This window comes from Pantherophis guttatus, chromosome 3 (assembly GCF_059756535.1).
Source record: "Pantherophis guttatus breed Tessera chromosome 3, ASM5975653v1, whole genome shotgun sequence".
NCBI lineage: Eukaryota > Metazoa > Chordata > Lepidosauria > Squamata > Colubridae > Pantherophis > Pantherophis guttatus.
In genome coordinates this window covers 12080036-12106081 of record NC_142065.1, presented here as the reverse complement: position 1 = coordinate 12106081, position 26046 = coordinate 12080036, and the positions used below count along the sequence as shown (strand labels likewise).

General features: G+C 40.3%; 1 protein-coding gene across 2 annotated transcripts in view; it reads right to left on the bottom strand.

Moving 5' to 3' along the window:
* TAF4 (TATA-box binding protein associated factor 4) overlaps positions 1 to 26046 on the bottom strand; it is an 89875-nt gene that overhangs the window by 60459 nt on the left and 3370 nt on the right. For both annotated transcript variants that reach the window (XM_034433137.2, XM_034433136.2), the window contains exon 2: positions 24598 to 25674. In XM_034433137.2, the coding sequence (XP_034289028.2) occupies positions 24598 to 25674 (1077 nt within the window). The remainder of the gene's footprint in view (positions 1 to 24597; positions 25675 to 26046) is intronic.

Sequence of the window (26046 nt, the reverse complement as noted above, 5' to 3'; positions counted from 1 at the left end):
TAACTAGAAAGAAAGCAAGGTATATGAATAATGGTTATCTTTTGAGAGCTGAATGCAACGAAATTTCATTTTAATGCATGCTGATTAGTGTACATTTAAAGTGACAATAAACTTTATTCTATACTGTCATTCCATTCCATTCCATTCTCCTCCCTCAGGCTCAGCATAGTCATCTCCTACATCAATGATGGATAACTTTTTCTGGACCGAGTGCCCAAATCATGCGCACACGCGCGAATGCACATGCGCCCTAATGCCCAAAATGCAATGTGTGTGGGCCCCGTGCATGCGCCCCATCCCCCTGCAACCTCCCCTGCATGCAAGCGCAGCCTACCCCCCACACATGCGTATGCAGCCCTTTGCACGCCCCCCCGCCCCCCAGTGTGCGCCCCCCCGCACACATCCCGCCCCTCACGCATGAGCAGCAAAGACCCGAAGACCAGCTGGCCGATGGGAGGTGCACGCACATACACAGCTGAGCTGAACTGGGGTGATGGCTTGCATGCCATCAGAGAGGACGCTGTGTGCCACCTCTGGCAGCGTTGCCATAGATTCACCATCACGGTCCTACACAGTCACTTTTTCAGCACACCTTACCTCATTCCCGCCTATCCACTTATGTCAACCAAATTTTCCCCTGGGTCACATTAATTCAGAATCTTGTACTTTGCTTGTCAGAAAGTCACAAAAGGTGATCACATGACCCCAATTGTTATAAATATGAGCCAGTTGCCAAGTATCTAAATTTTGATCACGTGACCAAGGGGATTCTGCAATGTTTGTAAGTGTGAAAAATGATCATAAGTCACTTTTTTCAGTGCCATTGTAACTTTGAACGGTCACTAAACTAATGGTTGTAAATTGAGGAGTCCCTATAATGCTAAAGTCTACTAGGTCAGGCCAATTTCAAACTCTTAAAACCAGGGTGGATTTGATTTAAATCAATTCGATTTAAATCATAATTTTTAAGGAACAACTGTCATCTCTGTCCTGCAGTGGCTCCTCCTGACCTGCTGTTGACTCACCAACAGTCCCAATATTGCAGAATATATAGCCTCATGTTACATAACTAAGCTCCATTTCATGCTAAATAAACTAAACTATTAATATATCTTAAATAGAAAACTATATTTAGATAGATTTTTATTCAAAAAGCATTTTATTAAAATAAATTTGATAAAACTCCGATTTAAATTTAAAAAATCTATTTTTTTATTTTTTTAAAAAAAAATCATCTTTTTTTTATCCACTCTGTTTAAAACCAACAACAGACATCGTTTTCCAGAAAACCCATAAGCAGGGCACAACGGCTCCTATTGTATGTCCCACAAATGAATATTCTGTCCCAAAGATGTTGACATTAGCAATATAGTTTTTATAGGTAGCACAAATCAAGGGGGCTGGGAATTCTATAGAAATTCATATACTTTTTTTTTTCCTGTCCTTGATTTGTGATTCATTGGGCAATACTTCATAGTTTTATAAACCTACTACACGATTTCTAGATTGGCTCACCGCTACCTCCGCCCCAAAAATTCCAACTGTACTGCATTTAGCTTATTTTGCATGGCTAAAAGGCATACAATACAACCTCATCATTTTAGTTTCTCTTTTCAAGATTATTACAATCTGTTTAAGATGAAGCAATCGCGGCTATTTGGAATAGTTGTTGTCTTTTCTTGTCCTTTCCTCTGTCCAACTGAATTGCATCACATCTATATTCAAGTTATTAGGCAGGCAATTTTATTTCCAATCCCTTTCTCCCATAATGCTTAGCACTGAGTTATCTAATTAAAACCTTATGAAATAAGGACTTTAAGCCCCATCATTTCAGACTTGTACTTTGACTGGGTCACCCGTATGAAATCTTAAACCCATTGTTTAAGATTATTTCTGGTCCAGATACCCGGTTTCTAATGGTAGGCAGAAAACAATTACAGATCTTTTTCTATGATCTAAGTTTCTCTGGAGGCATATAGTTTGTATATAGCCAATATTATGTTTCTGTTGCTACCAGATAAAAGCATGTTTATTCTGCATGAAGAAAAACTATCTATTCTGTATATACTCTTAAACAGATCCTAGATACTAGGGATACTAGATTCATTTAAATCACTGTTTGCTTGTACTGGACTTTCCCTGTACAGGTAGTCCTCAACTTACAACAGTTCATTTAGTGAACGTTCAAAGTTACAACAGCACTGAAAAAAGTGACTTATGACCGCTTTTCACAGTTACGACCGTTGCAGCCTCCCCATGGCCACATGATCAAAATTCAGATGCTTGGCAACTGGCCTCATATTTATGATGGTTGCAGCGTCCCAGAATCATATAATCCTGAAAAACAAAGTCAATGGGGAAGCCAAATTCACTTAACAACCAGATTACTAATTTAACAACTGCAATGATTCACTTAACAACTGTGGCAAGGAAAGTCATAAAATGGGACAAAACTCATTTAACAAATGTCTCACTTAGCAACAGAAATGTTGGGCTCAGTTGTGGTTGTAAATCAAGGACTGCCGGTATGGCATTAACAGGTTTTCTTCTTTCATGACCAAAGTAACGTATACGTCTATGGATTTCATAGAAAAATAAATTTATTTTTGCAAGACGCTTGCTACTTTTATTTGGTTAGTCTTTATATTATTAAAACATTTTATCTTTTTCACTTCTACAGAAGGAATTGAAGATATATGGGAACATCATCCCTGCAGAAATAATAAGGTTGCCCCCCCCCACTTGACATTTTTTCAAAAAGCATGAAGACATGGCTTTGCCAACAGGCCAGAGACCTCAAGTACTACGGAGCTCACCAAGTGGTTGGTCCGATTGTTGTCGTCACGGGTGAGGTTTATTGTCTTTTGTATTGGGGTTTTATTTTTGTAAGTTCCCCAGAGTCACTGTGCGTTGGGCGGCCATATAAATTTCCTTAATAAGTATGTGCATTTCAACTCCATTTAAGACAGCAATTAACAAGCAGCATGTACACACCACTTAAGCCAGCTCAAAGCTTACAGTCCTGGGATGTATTAACCATTGCCTTACCAAATCAACTTCACTCATCCAAGACCCAAAGGTTTCCTCTTGTGAGGCTCCAGGCACTAAGATAAGATGGCAGGCATTTTGTCTAGCAGGCTCTGTATTATGGAAAAATATATCTTCCCTCAGAAACCCAAAGAAGTTCTTCTAATGTTTTGCAAATTTGTTAAAATGTTCTTATTTGATTGGTTACGCAGCTCCTTTTGAGAGGCTGTGGCAACCGATGAATTGAATATCTGTATATTTATGTAATTAAGTATTTGTACAATTTATTATGTAGAAATGGTTCTAATTGCTGTCTTTTTACTTTATTTTTATTTTGCTGTCTACCACCCTAAAACATTAGAGCTCATACCCTGTTTCCCCGAAAATAAGACATCCCCCGATGTCTTATCGAGCTTTTGAGCGCATGTGCTAATATAAGCCTCCCCCCCGAAAATAAGGCCTCCCCGAAAATATTTAAATGCAGAGCTGGAAATTAGGTAAGACAGCAATAGGAGCCCCATCTTGCTCCACGTGCCCCAAAATAATAAGACCTCCCCGGAAATAAGACCAAGCACTTATTTCAGGGTTCAAAAAAATATAAGACAGGGTCTTATTTTCGGGAAAACACATTAAATACATAAATAAATCTAGTACAGGGATTTAGCTACTGTTACATATCATGTTATGGTTTTGCTTAACTTGCAGGTAAGGCACCAGGCTAGACACCAGGAGATTGTGAGTTCTAGTCTCGCTTTAGGCTTAAAAGTGGCTGGGTGATTTTTGATCAATCAGCAGGAGAGTACGAGTTCTAGTCCCGCCTTAGGCATTAAAGATGACTTTGGGCCAGTCATCCTGTCTCAGCTCAATTCACCTCACAGGATTGTTCTTGTGAGGAAAATAGGAAGAGGAAGGGTTAGTTATGTTCACTGCCTTGAGTTACTTATAAAAATAATAAAGGCAGTAATTAAATAAATATTTTAAATCTAATTGGATAAATAAATCTAACATGAAATTCATTTTTACATTTACAGACAACTTAAATTCAAGGAACAAACTCTGTAGTTTTTTTAAAAAAAACCTCAGTGACACCTTATAGCTTCCCAGTCCACCTACCATGTTTCCCCAAAAATAAGACCCTGTCTTATATTTTTTTGAATTCCGAAATAAGCGTTTGGCCTTATTTTTGGGGGTCTTATTATTTTGGGGCACATGGAGCAAGATTTATTTTATTTTATTTTTTTATTTTATATTGGATTTCTATACCGCCCTTCTCCCTAAGGACTCAGGGCGGTGTACAGCCAGATTAAAAAAACATGCAGAACAAATATTAAAAACAATTAAAAGATATATAAATTTGGCCCAATTAAAACTCATTTACCAATTAAAAACGTTTAAAACATTTAAAAACAGTTAAAAATTTCATCTTAAGCCAGCCCGGCTTGTTTAAATAAATGGGTTTTAAGGGCGCGACGGAAGGCACTGAGGTCTTGGATTCTCCTTATCTCTGGGGGGAGCTGATTCCAGAGGGTAGGTGCCCCCACAGAGAAGGCTCTCCCCCTGGGGGTCACCAGCCTACATTGTCTGGCTGATGGCACCCCGAGGAGGCCCTCTCTGTGGGAGCGCACGGGTCGATGGGAGGTCGTTGGTAGCAGCAGGCGGTCTCGAAGATAGCTAGGCCCTATGCCATGGAGCGCTTTAAAGGTGATAACCAACACCTTGAAGCGCACCCGGAAGACAACTGGGAGCCAGTGCAGCTCGCGCAGGAGCGGTGTTACATGGGAGCGCCATGCTGCTCCCGTCACTACCCGCGCTGCTGCGTTCTGGACCAGCTGGAGCCTCCGGGTGCTCCTCAAGGGGAGCCCCATGTAGAGAGCGTTGCAATAGTCAAGGCGAGAGGTGACGAGGGCGTGAGTGACTGTGCACAGGGAATCCCGATCAAGAAAGGGCCGCAACTGGCGAATCAGGCGAACCTGACAAAAGGTCCCCCTGGTTACAGCCGTCAGATGTTCCTCCAAGGACAGCTGCATATCCAGGAGGACTCCCAGATTGCGAGCCCTCTCTGTGGGGGCCAATGACTCGCCCCCAATAGTCAGTGATGGAGTCAACTGACTATATCGGGATGCCGGGAGCCACAGCCACTCAGTCTTGGAAGGGTTGAGCTTGAGCCTGTTCCTCCCCATCCAGACCCGTACAGCCTCCAGGCACTGGGACATCACTTCAAGGGCATCGTTGGGGTGGCCTGGGGTGGAGATGTACAGCTGGGTGTCATCAGCGTACTGGTGGTATCTCACCCCAAAGCCACGGATGATCTCACCCAGCGGCTTCACATAAATGTTGAACAGAAGGGGCGAGAGGACCGATCCCTGCGGCACTCCACAAATGAGAGGCCTCGAGGTCGACCTCTGCCCCCCTGCCAACACAAACTGCGACCGGTCGGAGAGAAAGGAGGAGAACCACCGCAACACGGTGCCTCCCACCCCCAACTCTTCCAGCCGGTGCAGCATGATACCATGGTCGATGGTATCAAAAGCCGCTGAGAGGTCTAACAGGACCAGAACAGAGGAACAACCCCTGTCCCGAGCCCTCCAGAGATCATCAACCAACGCGACCAATGCCGTTTCTGTGCTGTGCCCAGACCTGAAACCCGACTGGAACGGATCTAGATAAGATGTTTCCTCCAGGAATTGCGGAAACTGTCGTGCGACCACACTCTCAACAACCTTCGCCATAAAGCGAAGGTTGGAGACAGGACGATAGTTGGCCAATATTGCCGGATCCAGGGACGGCTTCTTGAGGAGAGGCCTCACCACCGCCTCTTTCAAGGCGGTGGGGAAGTAACCCTCACTCAACGAAGCGTTGATAACACCCTGGAGCCAGCCTCGTGTAACCTCCCGGGAAGCCAGTACCAACCAGGAGGGACACGGGTCCAGTAAACATGTGGCCGCACTAAGTCTCCCCAAAATCCTGTCCACATCATCAGGAGTCACAGCATCAAACTCCTCCCAGATAACATTCTCAAGACTATTCCTCGTCACCCTGCCCTGATCTACCCAGTCAGAGTCCAAATCCCCCCGGATCTGGGCGATTTTGTCATACAGGTATTGTCCGAAATCCTCCGCCCTGCCTTCTAAGGGATCCTCCCGCACTCCTGGATGGAGCAGGGCGCGGGTCACCCTAAACAGGGCAGCCGGACGATTCCCTGATGACGCAATAGAGGCGGAAAAGTAGTTAGACTTTGCCGTCTCTATAGCCACTAGGTAGGCCTTAATATGCGACCTTACCAGTGTTCGATCAGATTCAGCGAGACTGGCCCTCCAACCGCTCTCCAGGCGTCTTTTCCGGCGCTTCATTTCCCTCAGCTCCTCAGTAAACCAAGGAGCCGCACGGGATCGGCATCGGGTCAGAGGCCGCAAAGGCACAACTCGGTCCAAGGCCCCACCAGCCGCCCGATCCCAGGCGGCTACCAGGTCCTCGGCCGAGTCATGTGCTAGATCCTCAGGAAATGGCCCAAGCTCCGTCTGGAACCTATCAGGATCCATCAGGCGCCTGGGGCGGATCCATCTAATTGGATCCACCTCCCTGCGGCGAGGGGTCGCGGTTCGAAGATCTAGGCGAAGGAGTGGGGCTCCTCTTGCAGTTTTACCAGATTTCCAGCTCTGCATTTAAATATTTTCGGAAAGGGCTTATTTTCGGGGGGGGCTTATTTTAGCGCATGCGCTCAAAAGCCTGACTGGGCTTATTATCAGGGGATGTCTTATTTTTGGGGAAACAGGGTATTTCTTTTTTTTTTTTTGGTTTTTATTTTTTTTTTATTTTTTAATTGCTAACATTACAAACAACATATACAATACTTCACCCTGTGCTATACATAAGAAAGGAAGATTTGGTTCTTCAGATATATCCTCATGATCACCAAAATCCACGTTCTCGGGGTACAGGTACCGAAGCATCCAATTTTCCCAGCGCATAGTCCACGAATGGTTTCCAAATTTTCCAGAAAATATCTTCTTTATAGTCACCATTTCTAATTTTAATATCACATGTCATTTTATCGTTTAAAGCTAATTTCCACATTTCACAATATCATTCTTCTATTCTAAAATTCACATCTAATTTCCAATATCTGGCTATTATAATTCTACCCATTATAATCATAATTCTAAACAGGGTATTTCATATATTATTTAATCTTATTGTAAAAACGTTATGATGAACTTCCCAAACAATAAATATTGTGAGAAGCCAAGCCAATACCAAACAGTTTTTCAACTAGTGAAACAAAAGACTTTGATTCTGTCCATGTAGCACCACTTTGCCCGAGAAAGACCAACCATTCCAAACCACTTAATGAGATCCTTTTGCACATACATAATACAAGTAATTGTCTAATTATGATGAAAATGGACCCCAAAATCTGTTGTTAAGTGAGACATTTGTTAAGTGAGTTTTGCCCCATTTCATGACCTTTCTTGCTTCAGTTGTTAAGTGAATCACTGCAGTTGATAAGTTAGTAACCCGGTTGTTAACTGAATCTGGCTTCCCCATTGACTTTGCTGGTCAGAAGGTCACAAACGGTGATCTCATGACTCCAGGACACTGCAATGGTCACAGGTATCAGTCAGTTGCCAAGCATCTGAATTTTGATCACATGATCACGCTGCAAAGGACATAACTGTGAAAACTGATCATATGTCACTTTTTTTCAGTGCCATTTGTAACTCTAAATGAACTAGCTTGACTCCCTCATGAATTCATGAGACCTCACATAGCATCATCACTGTGAAGGAGATTTAAGGAAAGAGTTACGTGACTAAGAGCACACAGTAAACTTCACAGATGATTTGAACCTAAGTCTCAAAGCTGTGTGCATTGTACCTTGTATGTATGGGCATAATTCTCAAACTGGTTTTGCTATGGCTTTTTATTCATATTTTGTTTTATTTTTTAAATACACCACCTTGTTAGAAGGGACAATGAAATTTGGTCCACACTATTCAAGTAAAAGGTATGAAAATGAACTGCTTTTAAAAGTAAAGGTTCCCCCTCGCACATATGTGCTAGTCGTTCCCGACTCTAGGGGGCGGTGCTCATCTCCGTTTCAAAGCCGAAGAGGCAGCACTGTCCAAAGACGCCTCCATGGTCACGTGGCCGGCATGACTAAATGCCAAAGGTGGACGGAACGCTGTTACCTTCCCACCAAAGGTGGTCCCTATTTTTCTACTTGCATTTTTTACATGCCTTCGAACTGCTAGGTTGGCAGAAGCTAGGACAAGTAACGGGAGCTCACCCCATTACGCAGCACTAGGGATTCAAACTGCTGAACTGCCAACCTTTCGATCAACAAGCTCAGCGTCTTAGCCACTGCGTACCGAACTGCTTTTAGTCAGAACTAATAAAAAAAAAACCTTTCAGTATAACTGAATTTATCAGAAGCACAAGTAGCAGGAAACAAAAGCAGAAGAAATCGGGGGGGGGGGGGGAAACACTCAACAGAAATGAACCAACTTACAAATTCATCAATAGTACAAGTGTAGTGCATTTTCAAATACAGTGTTCCACTTATGTTTTTGCATTCTATTTCCATCTCAAAATAACACACTTGCAGATACTTAGGCCAATGGCTAACCTCTCAAAGGAACCCACTATATACAGCACTCAAAAGGAAAATTTCTAAAGAAAACAGTTTATTTTGATAGATGGAGAAGAGAGAGCAACCTAGGCTGGGAGAATTCCTGCAGTTAAATATTAATACAATTTAAAAATCTGAAATAAATTTAGTACAGGTTCTATATTCCCCCCCCCCTTTAGCTGTCTAGAAATATTGTAGAAAACCTTAAATTTGGTCACCAGAGGCCAAGAAAAACCCCATTCTAGAAATCTTAGAGAGCAGATAATTCAGAGTTAACAGTAGAGGGCCAGCTCTGATTCAGTGAGTCAGGTCACAAATCATACTAACCACGCCATATGTTTGCTTGATTTTGCTTTAAAGTGTTGTATGATCCCAACTACTCCGATTGGTTAATAATCATTTCTGGTTTGATGTTGCTTAAAAGTCGAGGTCTATCTGTAATAACAAATACACTATATAATGGAACATTTCAATAACTCTTCCTGTAATATCCTTCAAGGTCATCCTCCAACACAATAACCACAATAACTTTCAGTTTCAACCTATAAAATGCACTATTCACCTCCTTGACATTTAGAGAAAATGTCACATTCTTACACAGCAATTAGATTGATGTGTCCCTTAGTTTAGGCCCACACCTCATTTTTAAGCCACACCTCATTTTAACACTTCTGAATGGACTTTATAAGAACAACAGGACAAAACTTTAATTTCATTTACAATTAAGTTGAAATACTATGATTATGTTCTAGTCGTGTATTTAAGAATTTTCTTCTATCACTTGGTTTCATTGTTTTGGAAGTCTTCAGGGGAGCTGAGGGGTTCAGGTTTAACCTATGGTATGGGTGGTCCTTTAGTGACAGTTCAAAGTTACAACAGGACTGAAAAAGTGACTTACAACTAGTCCTCGGACTTATGGCCATCACAGCCTCCCCGCGGTCACATGATCAAAATGGAGGCACTTGGCAACTGCATGTATTTATATTGGCCGCAGCATCCTGGTCATCATTTGTAACCTTCCCAGCCAACTTCCAACAAGCCAATGGGGGGAAATGGATTCGCTTAATGACCATCTCCAAAAAAAAAAAAAAAAAAAGGACATAAAATCAGGCCTGACTCACTGAACAAACACCTTGCCTAGCAACGGAAATTCTGGTCCCAACTGGGATAATAAGTAAATTTATTTATTTATTTATTTATTTGATCAAATTTGTATACCGCCCTACTCCCGAAGGACTCAGGGCGGTGAACAGGCACAAAATAAAACACATAGATAAAAAAGTTAAGAGCAGAATTAAAACCAAATTAAATATTTGAGCCCAAGACAATTTAAAACATCCCAAAAATTTAGAACAAATTTAAAATTTCAATTTAAATTTAAAAATTAAAAATTAAAAAATTAAAAGGGGGGAAAGGTCAGGCCAGGTCAGCACTATTTGTATTTAAGTATGTTTGATTGAACCAACTACAGTTAGCTGAGTCTGCATAACAAGCTAACAACAGCGAGCAACTCAAAACAGCCAGGTTCATACAACAGTACAACACTTTAATCCAAATCCAAATACCCCAAAATGTAACTGAAGGGCAATGAATGAACCCAACAATGTCTCCTCTGGAACGTTGTTGGCTTTTCCCCTCCCTCCATGTAGATACTTCTTCACAACGTGAGCATCTATTGGGGATAGACCTGGGTTATATTTTCTGAAGTCTATTCCAAGTGACTTATTTCTCTAGCACGTTTCAAAGTGCAGTACTTTAAAAGAAACGTTTGTAAAAATAGTGGAGAATCATTCTATGAAGCATGGCCAGTTGTGGTGGAGAGTTTTATTGAACACTGCAAACGGGCAAGATTCTGGTATCCCTTCGCTCCATTTATTATCTATTTTTCTCTCTCCATTATATATGCTATTCAAGCATCAAGTGCACAAGACAAACAATTCTGCTCTTCTCATAGACTTCAAGGTGCTCTACAAGATTGTCCATGTTATGCCTACTATATTGAATCCACTTGAAATCCGTTCACATACAAGCAGTCCTGGACTTACAGTAGTTCATTTAGTGACTGTTCGAAGTTACAAACAGCCGGGAAAAAGTGACCTATGACCATTTTTCACACTTATGTCCGTTACAGCATCCTCATGGTCACGTGACAAAAATCTGGACGTTTGGCAATAAACTCATATTTAGGATGCTTGCGGTGTCCCAGGGTCATGTGATCGCCTTTAGCAACCCCTTGACAAGCAAAAGACAATGGGGAAGCCAGATTCACTTAGCAACCATATTACTGATTTAATAACTGCAGTTATTCTCTGAACGACTGTGGCGAGAAAGGTCACAAAATGAGGCAAAACTCACTTAACAAATATCTCACTCAGCAACAGAATTCGTGGGTTCAATTTTGCTCATAAATTGAGGACTACCTGTAGATTGAAAAGTGAAATGAAAAGTCATTATGACCCTCTCTCTGGGTTCTTATACACGTAGAAACCTCCCTTTTGTTAGGGATCATTAATCTACCTCACTCTTCCTATTTAGCACTCACTTTGAAACCACAAATTAAAACAGAAGCAGAATATTCAGAAACTGACAGTAGCAATATATTATTAGCAAATAAGTGTTAAAAATTACTTTTGGGGAAATACTCAAATTGCCACCCTTTCATTAAGGTATGATTCTAACAAGCCTGGATGCTCTGGCATTTAAACAGAAAATTATAAGAGCAGGAAGATGGTTGCAATGGTTGAAGGTTTTTCTATTGGATACATCAATTTTCCTAGTCCCTACTGCAAGTCAATATTGTAATGACTCTTAAGGCTTGTTCTTAGATACTCAGCCTTTGAGCAGCTCGCTGCAAGAATGAATGTTACACTGGCAATTTGGACACACGTTCCAAATTCAATTCCTCTGGAAACACAATTGAAAGCTGTCATAGAAGTTTAATATAATAGTTCAGTATTTCTCAACCTCGAAGTTGTGTGGACATCAATTCCCAGAATTTCCTAGTCAGCATAGCTGGTGGGGAGGGGGGAAGGGGGGGAGAGAGATAGCTGGCTGGGGAATTCTGGGAATTGAAATCCACACATCTTCAACCTGCCAAGGTTGAGAAACAGCGGAATAGTTAATATACAATTGATATGAAGGACAATTCAGGGAAATGTAGGCTAATAGATTTATAACTTTACACATGTCCTGGTCTCTGGAAACAGTAATTTAAGGCCTCAATTTCCTTTTTATAAGGTTTTCCAGAGAATATAATTTATGATTAGTGGCAATTAAGTGGATGTATACAATTTTGCAAAAACTAACTAGCTTTAATAATGCATGTCAACAAACAATTCAGCCTATTATTATAGTTATTTTATTTCTTCGAAGTCTATCCCGCCTTTTGTCCTGGAGCTCACAGTGGTTCAGATAGTGCTCTTTTGTCCAGTTTTGTCAGCAAGGCTTGTTTAATACAGTCAGCTACCACGGCTGAAGTAAATTTGATTCTGAGCCTCTGAGATACTGGTGCAACACCTTAACTGTGTTATACTGGTTGTCTGCTCCATACTTCATATTAAGACTATACAGCACAGGTCCCCAACCCCCGGGCCATAGACTGACACCTGACCGTGGCATGCCAGAAACTGGGCTGTGCAAACAAGTGAAGCCCCATCCGTGGGATACCGGCAGCATGGAAAAACCACACCCCCTCCGGTCTGGGGGGGGGGGACCTCTCTCCATGGGACCGGCCCCTGATGCCCCAAAGGATGGGGGCCACTGCTACACAACCCTTCATATTTGATTTCCAAAAGGTGCTTTGAAGTAGGCAGAAGCCCAGAAGCCCTACATATAACATGCTTATAGTATATAACGTGGGGACGCGGTGGTTCAGTGGGCTAAGACGCTGAGCTTGTTGATCGAAAGGTCGGCAGTTCAGCAGTTCGAATCCCTAGTGCCGTGTAACGGGGTGAGCTCCTATTACTTGTCCCAGCTTCTGCCAACCTAGCAGTTCGAAAGCACGTAAAAAATGCAAGTAGAAAAATAGGGACCACCTTTGGTGGGAAGGTAACAGCGTTCTGTGCGCCTTTGGCATTTAGTCATGCCGGCCACATGATCATGGAGACGTCTTCGGACAGTGCTGGCTCTTAGGCTTTCAAACGGAGATGAGCACCACCCCCTAGAGCCAGAAACGACTAGTACATATGTGTGAGGGAAACCTTTACCTTTACCTAATATATAACATCTTAAGAGTAACGTTGTCTAATATTTCTCAAAGTATAGCTCAGTTATTTACAAAAGCACACCATTGCTCTGGCTACCAAACATCTGTGCATAATTCATAAAATGCTTTCTCACAAGACAACCAGTGTGGCCAAGTCACCAAGCTAGATTTGGACAGAAGACATTCAATTTTTTTTATTATTATTAATGGGGACATACCAACTGCTATGTATTGTAGGCATGTATGGCAGAATCGGTTATTGGCTGATTCAGCCTAACTTATAGTTTATTTTAATCATAATTTGCTAAACAAGCCCTAATGTCTTGTTCCATGTGTCACACATAAAGGCAGCAGATATTGACCTACTGGTTAAAGCACTAGGCTAGAAATCAGGAGGGTGTGAGTTCAAGTCTCACCTTAGCCCTGAAAGCTATCCGGGTGACTTTGGGCCTGTCACTCTCTCTCAGCCCAACCCACCTCACTGGGTTGCTGTTGTGAGGATTTTTTTTTTTTTTAATTTGATTTATATGCCGCCCTTCTCCGGAGACTCAGGGCAGCTTACAATGTGCTAAGCAATAGCCTTCATACTTTTGTATATTTATACAAAGTCAGCTTATTGCCCCCACAAACTGGGTCCTCAATTTACCTACCTTAGAAAGGATGGAAGGCTGAGTCAACCTTGAGCCTGGCGAGATTCGAACCTGCAGTAATTGCAGGCAGCTGGTCTTAATAACAGGGTGCTTTAGACCACTGTATTACCAAGGCTCTTGGTATTGTGTTCACAAATTGCTGTTGTGAGGAAGGTATGGGATATATTTGTCACCTTGAGTTATTTGTAAAAGCAACAAAGGAGGGATACACATAAATAAAATAAACCATACCTTATGCAGAAAACACAATACCTGGGTTTAAAAACTACAACTAAGCTGAACAAATTAGCAGAGTCAGTGTTGGAATATTTTTTACAAAAAGGTCACACAGAATCATAGAGTTGGAAGCGACCAAGTTCTGGGATTGAGTCTCTCATTTAATACATGAATGCAAACTAAAGCATCCCAGACATCTGTGTAGCCTCAACTTGATCATATCCATGGAAAAGGAACTACCCCTTTAAGAGTCAATGATCCCATTGCTAAACTGCTCTAAGAGTTACGGTCCCACTACTGATGGGTCTGTACTAAGCTAAATCTTCTCTTCTCCCCTCCAGTTTTTGGGGGAAAGGATGATCTGAAATATCAATAGAAGCTGCTCTAAAAGCAAAAAACACTTGTTAAAACCGCCTGCAATTGGCTTTCAAAGAAGATAAACAGGATTCAAAGAAGTTCTACTAACTTTTTATCACTTGACCAAGGTATTTTTTTTTAGTGTTCAGCAGTAAGAAATCACTGTGTATCTGAATGGAAGTGTTCTATTTGATCTGACAGCTCATTGTGCCCTCCTTCCAAGACAATAATATGCATTGCAGGAATAATCTGAAACCCAATATGACACACTTTAAAAATGAACCATATCCAATTATTCTGGATATCAATGAATTGTATTCCAAAACAAATCTTGCTGCTATCCATATTACTATTTTTTTTTTATTCGTGCCTTGGTGTTAAAGGAAATCTATCAGAGAGCTACCTGCAGAAAGACTCCATATAAAAATCATTTGTCCAGCATTAACTACATTACCTGGGTGATATTAATCTGACCTCAGAGCATTTTCTGCCTAACCCTAATTAAATTAGAAGCGGGCTACTCTTAACCTATAAATTCTCATTTCCCTCTGTCACTAATACGAAACAGGGTTCCTGCAATCAAGAGACAGGAACAGGAAGACTTTTAGGCACCTTTTATGGATTATGGTGTTTGTTTCCAAGCAGATTCTAATATATTAAAGTAGGTTGCCCCTTGGTAATCAGCCATTCAGGGAGGGAGGGAGGGAGGGAGGGAGGGAGAGAGAGAGAGAGAGAGAGAGAGAGAGAGAGAGAGAGAGAGAGAGAGAGGGAGATATTGAGATTTTCTCATTAAATGAGGTTGCAGGTATCTAGGTATCACTGTGACAAATATGAACTTCAAAATAACTATGTTAAGACATAGAATGATGTTTAAAAATATATGTTAAGATGGGAGAAACTACAAGTGTCATTGCTGGGGAAAATGTCAGTAACTTGCCTAGAAGGGTGTTTTTCTTTCAGACAATACCTGTTTTGACAACTGATGCACCATTTCAACAGAAGGATATATCTAAATTTGTGTGGCAGGGGGGGAAACATGTATTTTAAGTTAAATACAAGGTATTGGAAGATGCAAAGGAAAAAGAAGGACTGGGTTTCCCCGATTTGAAACTGTATTTCACAACTTGCTGTTTTGTTTGGATGAAAAGGATGAGTGTTGGTGAGAATTTTGTTAAGGGAACACAAAATAAAAACAAGAGAACTAATGGCACAGGGATGTAGTTGTCAACAGCTCTCTTATTTATAATTCTTAGGATTTAAAATAGGCAAAATAATTTATGGTTTTATGCATTGTAAGACTGAGTCTGAAATAGAATTGTGGATAAGAATGTGTAATTGCTAAAATGTATAAACTTTTATTGAAATCTAAAATAGAAGAACAAGTGAAAGTATTATGATATAGTGGGCTAAACATTTGGTTATAATGTACAAATGGAGCAATGGGAAAATATGTGACTGAAAGGATTGACATTAACACTGTCTTATAATCTTAAAGAGAATATTTATAAAATGATGTACCATTTGCATGTGTTATCAGAGAAATATACAGAATGTATAAAGGCAGTTCAAATTTACACTGCAAATGTGAATAACAAGAAGAGATATTTTATCATGTTTGGTAGTGTATAAAAAGCAAGACAATTCAGGATTCAAATACAAGCACAGATTCAGAGGATTTTAAAAGACTAATATATTGTTGAAACCAGCAGTTTTCCTTTTGGATTGATAGACAAACAGTTGTAAAAAGTTACAGAACTTTGCTTTTCTACATGATAACTGCAGAGAGATTATTATAGGCACAAAGATGGAAAGATTCAGCCCTACCCACAATGGAGGAATGGTTGGTGAAGATGATGCAACTTTCTGAGATAGCCAAATTGTCTTCTTCGATCAGAGAAAATATTTACAGTTACTGCTGAGAGGAAACCCCTATCAGACTTTTTCCATGAAACAGAAAAAATAAACTTATGATTTATGGATTTGACGATTAGACAGGATAGATTATAGAAACCTCTGGGGACAAGTCGTTGCACTAATTAATTAGTCTAACTCGTCTTACACCTTTAGCTTTCTCTTTGATTTTGATACTTTTATTTTTCTTACTTTATATTAGTTTTTAATCTTTTTGAAACGCCTTTAATAAAAACGACATCTAAAAGGAAATGAGGTGCGGGAGACATGATGGTGTTGGCTTGTGGAAAGTACAGCCGCAACCAAGAAATAATAGGTAACGCTAAATCCTCTCTAGACTTAAATGTCAAACTGAGGAACTATTTCATACATCTACTGTATAACTGCCTATCAGTTTTTGAACATTCTTAGGCCTTCTTTGCTTAAGACAAAAAGGAGAGTACAATATAAGTCATCAATAACATAGGAAAGTGTTTATTCAATTTCTCAGGAAAATAACCAGAACTGCAGTATATAAAAATAACCACACTGCAAAATAAAAAACCACACAAACACAAAATGGATTGATCTTTTAATACCTTGTTTATGACACAACCCCACCTACATAAAACTATCACAAGTTCTTGATTGTAGGAAAACACAGAATATCTACCCAAGTTCTTCTGGTCTCATATATAGCTTTCCTTGCCATCTCTAAAATCTGCCTTTTTTTTTTTTAATCTTGGCATTCTGGTTTGATAATTTAACTGTGTCAGTAATGACGGACAGAAAGGTGGTGCTGTCGAAATCTCTGCATAATCTAATGAAAAGTCTGCACCTTGCTAACATGTCTCATGTGAACCCAGCCACAATAATGGACAGTTCTTTTATTTATCTCCACAAAGATGGAAGATTCACAATCATCCTTTTTTTTTAGAACTGAGAGATATTTGCAATATCTACCGGTAGGAGTCATTCATGTTTTTAAAAACCAAACTTTTTCTGACTTAACTACTAGAAGCTTATGAGACCAGGCATCTAATCTCTTTGGAGAGCTTGACTTGATAGCAAAAAATAAATAAAAATAAAAAGGTAACAAGGCGGGGGGGGGAGGAGGAGGGAGAGGTGTTTAAACTTTTTAACCTATATGTTAAAAATACACTCATAGTTAGGATCATTTAAGTAATGTCATGATTTACAAAAGTATTTAAGAAAAAAAATACAGTTGAACAAGCAGCTCCTGAATGAAATGTTAGCAACAAAAAGAGCAAAGAACAAAAGGAAGGGAAGGTCAAAAAATGAATGCAGGAAATGAATGCACATAATGGCAGAGACAGAGTAGCATACAATTTACTTACTGCACTATGCCACAATTTACTTAGAATTCTAAAAATCTGGAGTTAGGAAGGATCTCAAAGGTCTTCTAGTCCAACCTTCTGCCCAAGAAAAGGAATCACTTACTCATTGTGTTTTATTAAGCCACATATAGTTGAATTCACCTATGCCAATGATTGGGGTTAACAGAATAACAGAACAGAAAGGGACCTTGAAGGTCTTCTAGTCCAACTTCCTGTTCAAGCAGGAAGCCTTGGTAGTACAGTGGTCTAAGGCACCCTGTTATTAAGACCAGCTGCCTGCAATTACTGCAGGTTCGAATCTCGCCAAGGCTCAAGGTTGACTCAGCCTTCCATCCTTTCTAAGGTAGGTAAATTGAGGACCCAGTTGTGGGGGCAATAAGCTGACTTTGTATAAATATACAAAAGGATGAAGGCTATTGCTGAGCACATTGTAAGCCGCCCTGAGTCTCCGGAGAAGGGTGGCATATAAATCAAATTAAAAAAAAAAAAAAAAAGCAGGAAACCCTAGACCATTTCAGACAAATCTCTTCTTAAAAACCTCCAGTGATGCAGCACCCACAACTTCTGGAGGCAAGTCATTCCACTGATTAATTGTTCTAACTCTCAGGAAATTTCTCCTTAGTTCTAGGCTGCTTCTCTCTTTGAATAGTTTTCATCCATTGCTTCTTGTCCTGCCTTCGGGTGCTTTGGAGGAGAGGATGACTCCCTCTTCTTTGTGGCAGCCCATATTGGAACACTGCTGTCATGTCTCCCCTAGTCCTTCTTTTCATCAAACTAGGCATACCCAATTCCTGCAACCGTTCTTCATCTAGCCCCCCGTCCCCTAATCATCTTTGTTGCTCTTCTCTGCACTCTTTCTAGAATCTCAATATCTTTTTTACATCCTGGCGACCAAAACTGGATGCAGTATTCCAAGTGCGGTCTTACCAAGGCATTATAAAGTGTTATATAAAGGTTTATATAACAAACTAAACCTCAACCTACCAAATCACTTTCAGAAATTAGGGAAGGGATGTAAGACTGTTTTTGAACAAATGACATTAGACAGCCATGTTCTCCCGACGTTCTCCAGCATCCCACACCATCATGTCATTTAAACCGATCTTCTTCCATCCATGTAGTTTTAATACAAGAGAAATCTATGGAATAAGAATTCATAATTCCACCTATATGTGAACACTGCAGAGGCACCTTAAGAGCTAATATAAATATGAAGTCAGTCACCCGTTTTTACTTCAGGTGCATCATTACATTTAAATTAGGCTGGAGAATGGCAGCATTGGAAAATACCAGGGAAGAGTAAGGAATAAAAGTTAAATGATTAAATGTTTCAAACCCTACTTCCATGAAAATATTAATAAATGGAATAAATAAATGGAATACTTTGGTTCAGTGGTGAACCAAAAAGTGAACAAGGGAAATGCAGCATTCTATTAACATCACTGCCCTGAATAAAGTACAGGGAGTCTCGACTTAACAACAGTTCATTTACTGATCATTTGAAGTTACAATGGTATTGCAAAAAGTTACTTATGACCATTTTTCACACTTACGACCATTGAAGTGTCCTTGTGGTTATGTGAACAAAATTCAGCCGCTTGGCAACTGGCATGTATTTATGACGGCTGCAGTGTCCTGGGGTCATGAAATCACCCTTTGCGACCTTCTGACTAGCAAAGTCAAAGAGGAAGCCGGATTCACTTAACAACTATGTTACTAATTGAACAACTGCAGTGATTCACTTTAACAACTGTGGCAAGAAAGGTTGTAAAATGGAGCAAAAATCACATAACTGTCTCAATAAGCAACAGAAATGTTGAGCTCAACTGTAGTCGTAAATTGAGGACTGCCTGTATTCTAATGCTTCAGAGCCCAATCCTTCAGGATTTTTACTATAAGGATATCTAAGAAGAAATACTTTTCCTTTGGAGAGCACACAACTTTCGGTAGTTCAATTAATGGCTAAACTCCCAAACTTTATTATACTCTCAAAACAGAATGAAGATATTATACAAGGATACTTAATCACATATCCAAAAGTAATGGGATAAGGCATATTTCTGGAAAAGGAACGGGAATGGTGCTATGTACAAAAGTGCTCTCTAGAACTGAGGAATTAAGACCACAAATCCTGAGATTTACAGTTTCATTTGCTGCCCTCAAAATATCCTGCAGCTTTACATTTACCAAAACTTAAAGAATCACCAACTTACTTCCTACTAACAGCAGAATTATATAAGCCTTACACAAGGCAATGCAGCAGTTCCAACCACATTAATTCACATCCTCCAAAATAAAGGATGTTATAGGAGGAGAGGAAAACAGACCAATGCCAGAATCTGACAAATGAAATGCAAACTGTCTGAAACAACTCACTTAACCTCCATGCTATGAAAAAAGATATCAAAAGCCAAAGAGACAGGCAGTCTATTCAGCTGGTTCCCACCAAAAACAAAATTCACCATTAATCATTTTCAAGGTATTATCTACCACTTTCATCAGCACATTGTCTTTCACTATTTTTGTTTTAAGGTGAAGGATATTCATGTCAAAAATATTTTGAGGATGAACCTGGACAAAGTAGGACAAGGTGACTAAATTTTTTTAATGAAATTGTTTTTATTAAAGAGAGAGAGAGAGAGAGAGAGAGAGAGAGAGAGACAGACAGACAGACAGACAGATAGATAGATAGATAGAATTAAAAACTATGTCTTTTTTTTATGTAATAAGTACTTTCAAGGGCGTTTTCTTTGCATTTTAGATTTATCCTTTATCATAGATTACAATAGAATCATTTCAAGATGGACGACAAACAAATTCAATTAAGTAAGTAAATTAAAATGAAGATAGTTATGTAATACATTTAAATTCCATTGAAGAATTAAATCATATGATTCCACCCAGAATCAGTTTGAAATTGGGTGGCATCTACTGTAAATTGAATTAAATAAATTACTTAGGGGATCTGGTATAGTCAAGTATCTCAGGTAAAAAAAAATACGTATTTTATTGTCAATGGGGTATTATTCCGGAAACCTACTTATTCTCCGAAGGAGGATAATTCTAGATGCATCACAAAGAAGACTGTCTTCCTCCACATAAATGAACTCAAGTAAATCACTGCATAATATGCAAAACATCTGTCACAGATTGTTAAAAATATAACTAGATAGTAACCTAGTCTACACACTAGTTTGTTTAGCTATGGTTCTACAAGCCGCAATTTACCGCATGCACAGAACATGTTAGAAATGTAAACCCTGGTGATTTAAACCACCAAGACTGCACACACGCACAACGTATTTAAAGTTAGACTGAACAAGCCACTGCAGTGAGTGAACACAGTCTAGATAACCAAGCCATAAACTGTTTAGGGTCTTATAAACCAATAATAACATAGGAAAATGGCACTGAGGTAAAAGCTTGGCTATAGACCCATCGTACATATGGTAAGGAGCCCTACTGAGCAACTTAACTGCAGCTTTCTGCACTAATTACAGATAGTTAGCTAGCAGTAATTTGGGAAGGAGGGAGGTACGACGCTCCAATCACAGCCACACATTTTTCTTAAATCCCAATAAATGTCCAGGGTTGAATAAATCTTGAATCTTATTTTGAAAACCGGCAATTTTCAGTAACGTCCTTCCTAATCTCTTCGTTTTTAAGTTCTTGCACCAGTTGGGTGCAAGGGCATGAAAGCTTTTCCTCCAACGAGTGAGGACACAATTTGTCTTGGTAAGATTAGTTGTGTAGCCCATCTATTAAACTACAGGTAGTCCTCAACTTACAACAGTTTATTTAGTGACTGTTCAAAGTTACAACGGCACTGGAAAAAAGTGACTTAGGACTATTTTTCACCCTTACGGCTGTTGCAGCATCTCTGTGGTCACATGATCAAAATTCAGAGGCTTGGCAACTGACTCGTATTTATGTGTCCCAGGGTTACGTGATTACCTTTTGTGACCTTTTGACAAGCAAAGTCAACGGGGAAGCCAGATTCGCTTAACAATCATGTTACTAACTTAATAACTGCAGTGATTCACTTAACAAGTATGGCAAGAAAGGTCGTAAAATGGGGCAAAACTCACTTAACAAATGTCTCGCTTAGCAAAAATTTGGGTTCCATTGTGGTCATAAATCGAGGGCTACCTGTACGCAAAAGAGCCAAAGAGCCTTCTGCAATCTGCCTCATGCTCCTCTCCTCATCCAGATTTTCTAATTCCATAGTGGAGGCACTTTACATTATAAAACTCGATAGCAATTAATGTCTTCACTATAATATGCATATTAGCTCAGCAAGGAGGCCTACAAGAAATATTTCCGTTGAGAATTTAGCCTTGCTAAACTGCTATACACTCCAGCACTGAAGGTTTTTGTGCAGGTGTAATTTAGAACAGCCTCTTGATGCAGAAACATCTACTAATTTTTTTTTCCAATTTTTCTTAAATGATATCATTTGTCTTCAGGTGCCAAAACACAAAAGTATATTCCTCTGTATTGTATCCCAAATAACCCTCCATCTGACATCTTTACAATTCCTAGTTCTTTCAACTATATCCAGTTAAGACAGAATCAGGTGCTCTAATATTGCACTCTCCAAACTGGGAGTGGGGGTGGGGGGAACTCTTGTTCTGAGTTGAGGGTTATCCTGATCCAGAGAGCTATTAAAAAGCACTGGTACATTGATATTATCTGGTTTTTATCCCTGATATTGCAAGTTTCTGCTACTTTTACACTTTTTGTATTATTCTTTTACAAACTTAAACCTCATGTTTAAAAGATGCATGTGTCACATTGGGCATTTTTCACAAAGTGCTGATTAAAGGTAATAATTAATATTACCAGCAATGAAGCTGATGGCCTACATGTGCAAAAGGAGTGCACAAAAATATTTCTGGTATAAAATTATGCCTTTTGCATGCAGTACAAGAGATGCAAACCCCAATTCCCTGCATGTTTACTGAAGTGAATACAATGGAGCTTTCGGTAAAGTATGGACCTTAATTTTCTTCTTAAGCCTTTTTTGGTATTTTGCCATGATCACAAGTCCAAATATTCTATACCAGCGGTCCCCAATCTTTTTGGGACCAGGGCCCGGTTTCATGGAAACAATTTTTCCATGGACCAGGGGAGGGGAGGAGGAGCATGCAACCTAGATCCCACACATGTGCAGTTTTGCTCACTCACCACTCACCTCCAGCTATGCAGTCTAGCTCCTAACGGGTTGGGGACCCCTGTTCTGGACAGTAAACCACCCATTGGGATGTATTTAAGACACATGTTTGAAACCTAGGAACTTTTTAAAAGGAAAAAAAAATCCTTCATTTTACAAAAAGGGTACTAGTAGTCCTGTGTTTCTTCAAGAAGACCAAACTCACTGGAGCATCATTTTTATGTTTCAATAGGCAAAATGCTGTGCAGGAAGATTTTAACAATGGAAGTGTCCAAAGTTTTTTGAACTTGTAAAACGCTAGATAGGTAACTTGCTACAATCTGCAAGGTAAAGATTATCAGACACTGCATACAAAATGCTGCTGCTTTTGCAGACTATTGCAGACAAATACTATTTTTGCTATTTAAAGACCCTTCAAAGAAGCACATTAAAACATATGTCCCACACACACACACACACACACACACACACACTGATCACTTCACCTTGCAAATAAAACATCTTACTTTCAATTACTCTACAGACACGTAAACCCAGTTAAAACTAGCTGGTTTAAGGATCCGGGAAAGCATTCAGATCCTTGCCATTCTCTTTCTGGAATTCAAAAGATACTTCTTCAAAATGTGAGAAAGTTGCCTATATAACACTCAGTAAGAATACATGCCTAGAAATTCATGTTTATCATTATTTTTTTTTAAAAAAATCTCAAACTAGTTAGTAAATCTGAAGTTTAGATATATTTCCTTTGTGAGCACATGGAAGCAATGAAATTCATTCAATCCAATTAGGTTTAGACTCAGAAACTCCCCGCCTAATGTTATCCTGGTCTTCAAACATGATCTTAGTGACTGCATGTGCTACAGCATTACACAAAATGAGGTGAGGTGAGGACAGAATGTAATTGGAATGTTACTGTAGACATGTCATATAGTCCCTGATAATTTTCAACTGACAGAAATTTTTCAAGACTAGTACATTGTACTAGTGCTCTTTGCTGCTTCTGTGGTAACAGCGTCAAGCTAAAACAGAGAAGTATGAAGATCTAGGCATATCCTAGGACAGCTCATCTTCCCTGAATATATTAACATAACATTTCATTTTATAGTAGGTTTGCTACTTTGATCACCCATGGAAAAATCTATCATGCCATGCTTTAGCTTAAAAGATTTAAGCCAATGTGCACCTAAATACTTACAATTGCTTAACGCATTGTAAGCCGCCCTGTGTCTTCGGAGAAGGGTGGCATATAAATCAAATTAAAAAAAAAATACTGTAGATGTCATATGCTACTCTGAAAAAAAGTATCAATATGATTTACAGTTGTGTGGCTCATAGGTACTGTTAGAACCTGGATAATCTCAGCTTTCACTTCTTAACAAAGTTGCATTTCTAGTCCTCATGCATGCTTACACATCTAAAGGGAAAATCAACAGACTAAAAGTACTGGAGAAAAGCTCAGAATCTAGTCTCTTTCTTCAAAAATAATCTAAGAACAGCATCCAGTTAAAAATGCTGTGAAGTCAACACAAGATCTCTCATTAGATCTTCTACTACAGGCAGTCCTCGACTTACAACAGTTTATATAGTGGCCGTTCAAAGTTACAACGGCACTGAAAAAAGTGACTTATGACAATTTTTCATGCTTATGGCAGTTGCAGCATCCCTATGGTGACATGATTTACATTTAGATGCTTGACAACTGGTTCATACTTATGAATATGAGGGTGCAGGGTGTCCTGGGGTCATGTGATCCTCTTTTGCGACCCCGACCAGCAAAGTCAATGGGGAAGACAGATTCACTTAACAACCGTGTTATTAATTTAACAACTGCAGTGATTCACTTAACAAATGTGGCAAGAAAAGCTGTAATACGGGACAAAGCTCACTTAACGAATTTCTCACTTAGCGGCATAAATTCTGGGCTTAATTGCGGTCGTAAGTCAAGGGCTACCTACACTATCTATTTCACAAACCACTGCAAAACAAAATGCGGTTCCAAAGGCACCTCATCCCACAAGCTATTCAACCGTGCTTAGAAGCAGAATCCCAAACGCTTTTATTTGAGCAACACATTCTCTCCAGTCTTTTCTTACCTGGTGGCAACTGAAAGTTCTGAATATTTGTTGGATTCTGAGAAGGCTGAGGCAGACGAGGTGCTAAAACAGTGGGAGTCAAAGTTGCTCGGATCCCACTGGTGGTTGCGGTTGCAGTCCTGGGCAGGCTCTGCGCCACTGTATTGGCAGCACCCTTAGCCAGACCAGTGGGAGTACCTGGAGGTGCAGGAGGTACTCCACCAGGATTAGGAGCTACGTTGGGTAGGCCAGCTTGCATAGTTTGCCCAATGATCATATTACCCCCTGTAGTACTAGGCTGGCCAGCTGCAGCCAGAGTTTGCTGTTGGGTGACCGCTTGCACAATAGTTTTAGGAGACTCCGCTTTGATGACCTGGGTGGTGGGTGCAGCAGCTGATACTCCAGATCCAGGCTGGCTGTTCACAAGAGAGGTCTGGAGCGACACCCCTGAACCAACCGTGGCGGCGGCAACAGCCGCAGTCGGAAAACCTCCTACGTTGATGGTCGAATTGATCACAGTACTGCTGCCGTTCTGGGTGGCGGCAGCCAATGAGGGTCCTGCCGCGTGAATGGGCGGCCTTACCAATGCTACTGTTGGCCCCCCGGTACCGATATTGGGGGGCTGTTGTGACGAGATCACCGTAGGTGAAGGTGAAGAGGAAGAGGACACTCCAGGGCCAAGGAAAGAAGTCTGGATGACAGTATTTGAAGCAGATGGCAAGACGGCATTAACGGTGTTGACTTTTCCAATATTTCCAGGTCCATTGTTCACGAGAGGGGCAACCGCAGGGACCACGGTAGGATTCGCTGTCACAGGAGTGGCCGAGAAAGAAGCATGGGAATTCATCACCACGTTACTTCCATTCAAAGTCTGCACTGCAGTGGTCCCGATTTTACCATTCCTGGTAGATAAAGCTGTTGCCATGGTACTGATTACCACTGATTTGCCCTGATTGAGGGTCCCTGGGGTAATAGCAGCTTCAGAGCCACCTTGGACAGTTGTAGTGGTGCTGCTGCTAGTTGTAGTGGTCCCATCCAACGTAGAACCCTGGGACCTGGCATTATGATTGATAACACTCCCTTGCACACCACCAGTTCCTGCAAATAAAACAAAGTTTAATTACAATATAAAAGGTAAGAAAGAAAACAAAAGATTCTAAGGCTTGATAAGTCCAACACAAACTATATTGCCCATGTGTCAATACGTCCCAGTATTGGAACATCTGAAAAGGGGGGGGGGATCTTATGATAGCAGTTAAGACTTTGCTACTGTTCCCTCTACATTGATGGTTATAATAATCTTCCATAAACAGCCAAGTAGTCCCACAAACAAATGCAAATCGCATAGACATGCTGCAAAAAATAAAAGTTTTCAGTTTGTCCCTTCCCCCTCTTTAGATGTTTATAATTCCACATTAAATGACATTTTACTACAAGTCTGCTCATGCAACTGTATCAGGTTGGTGAAAA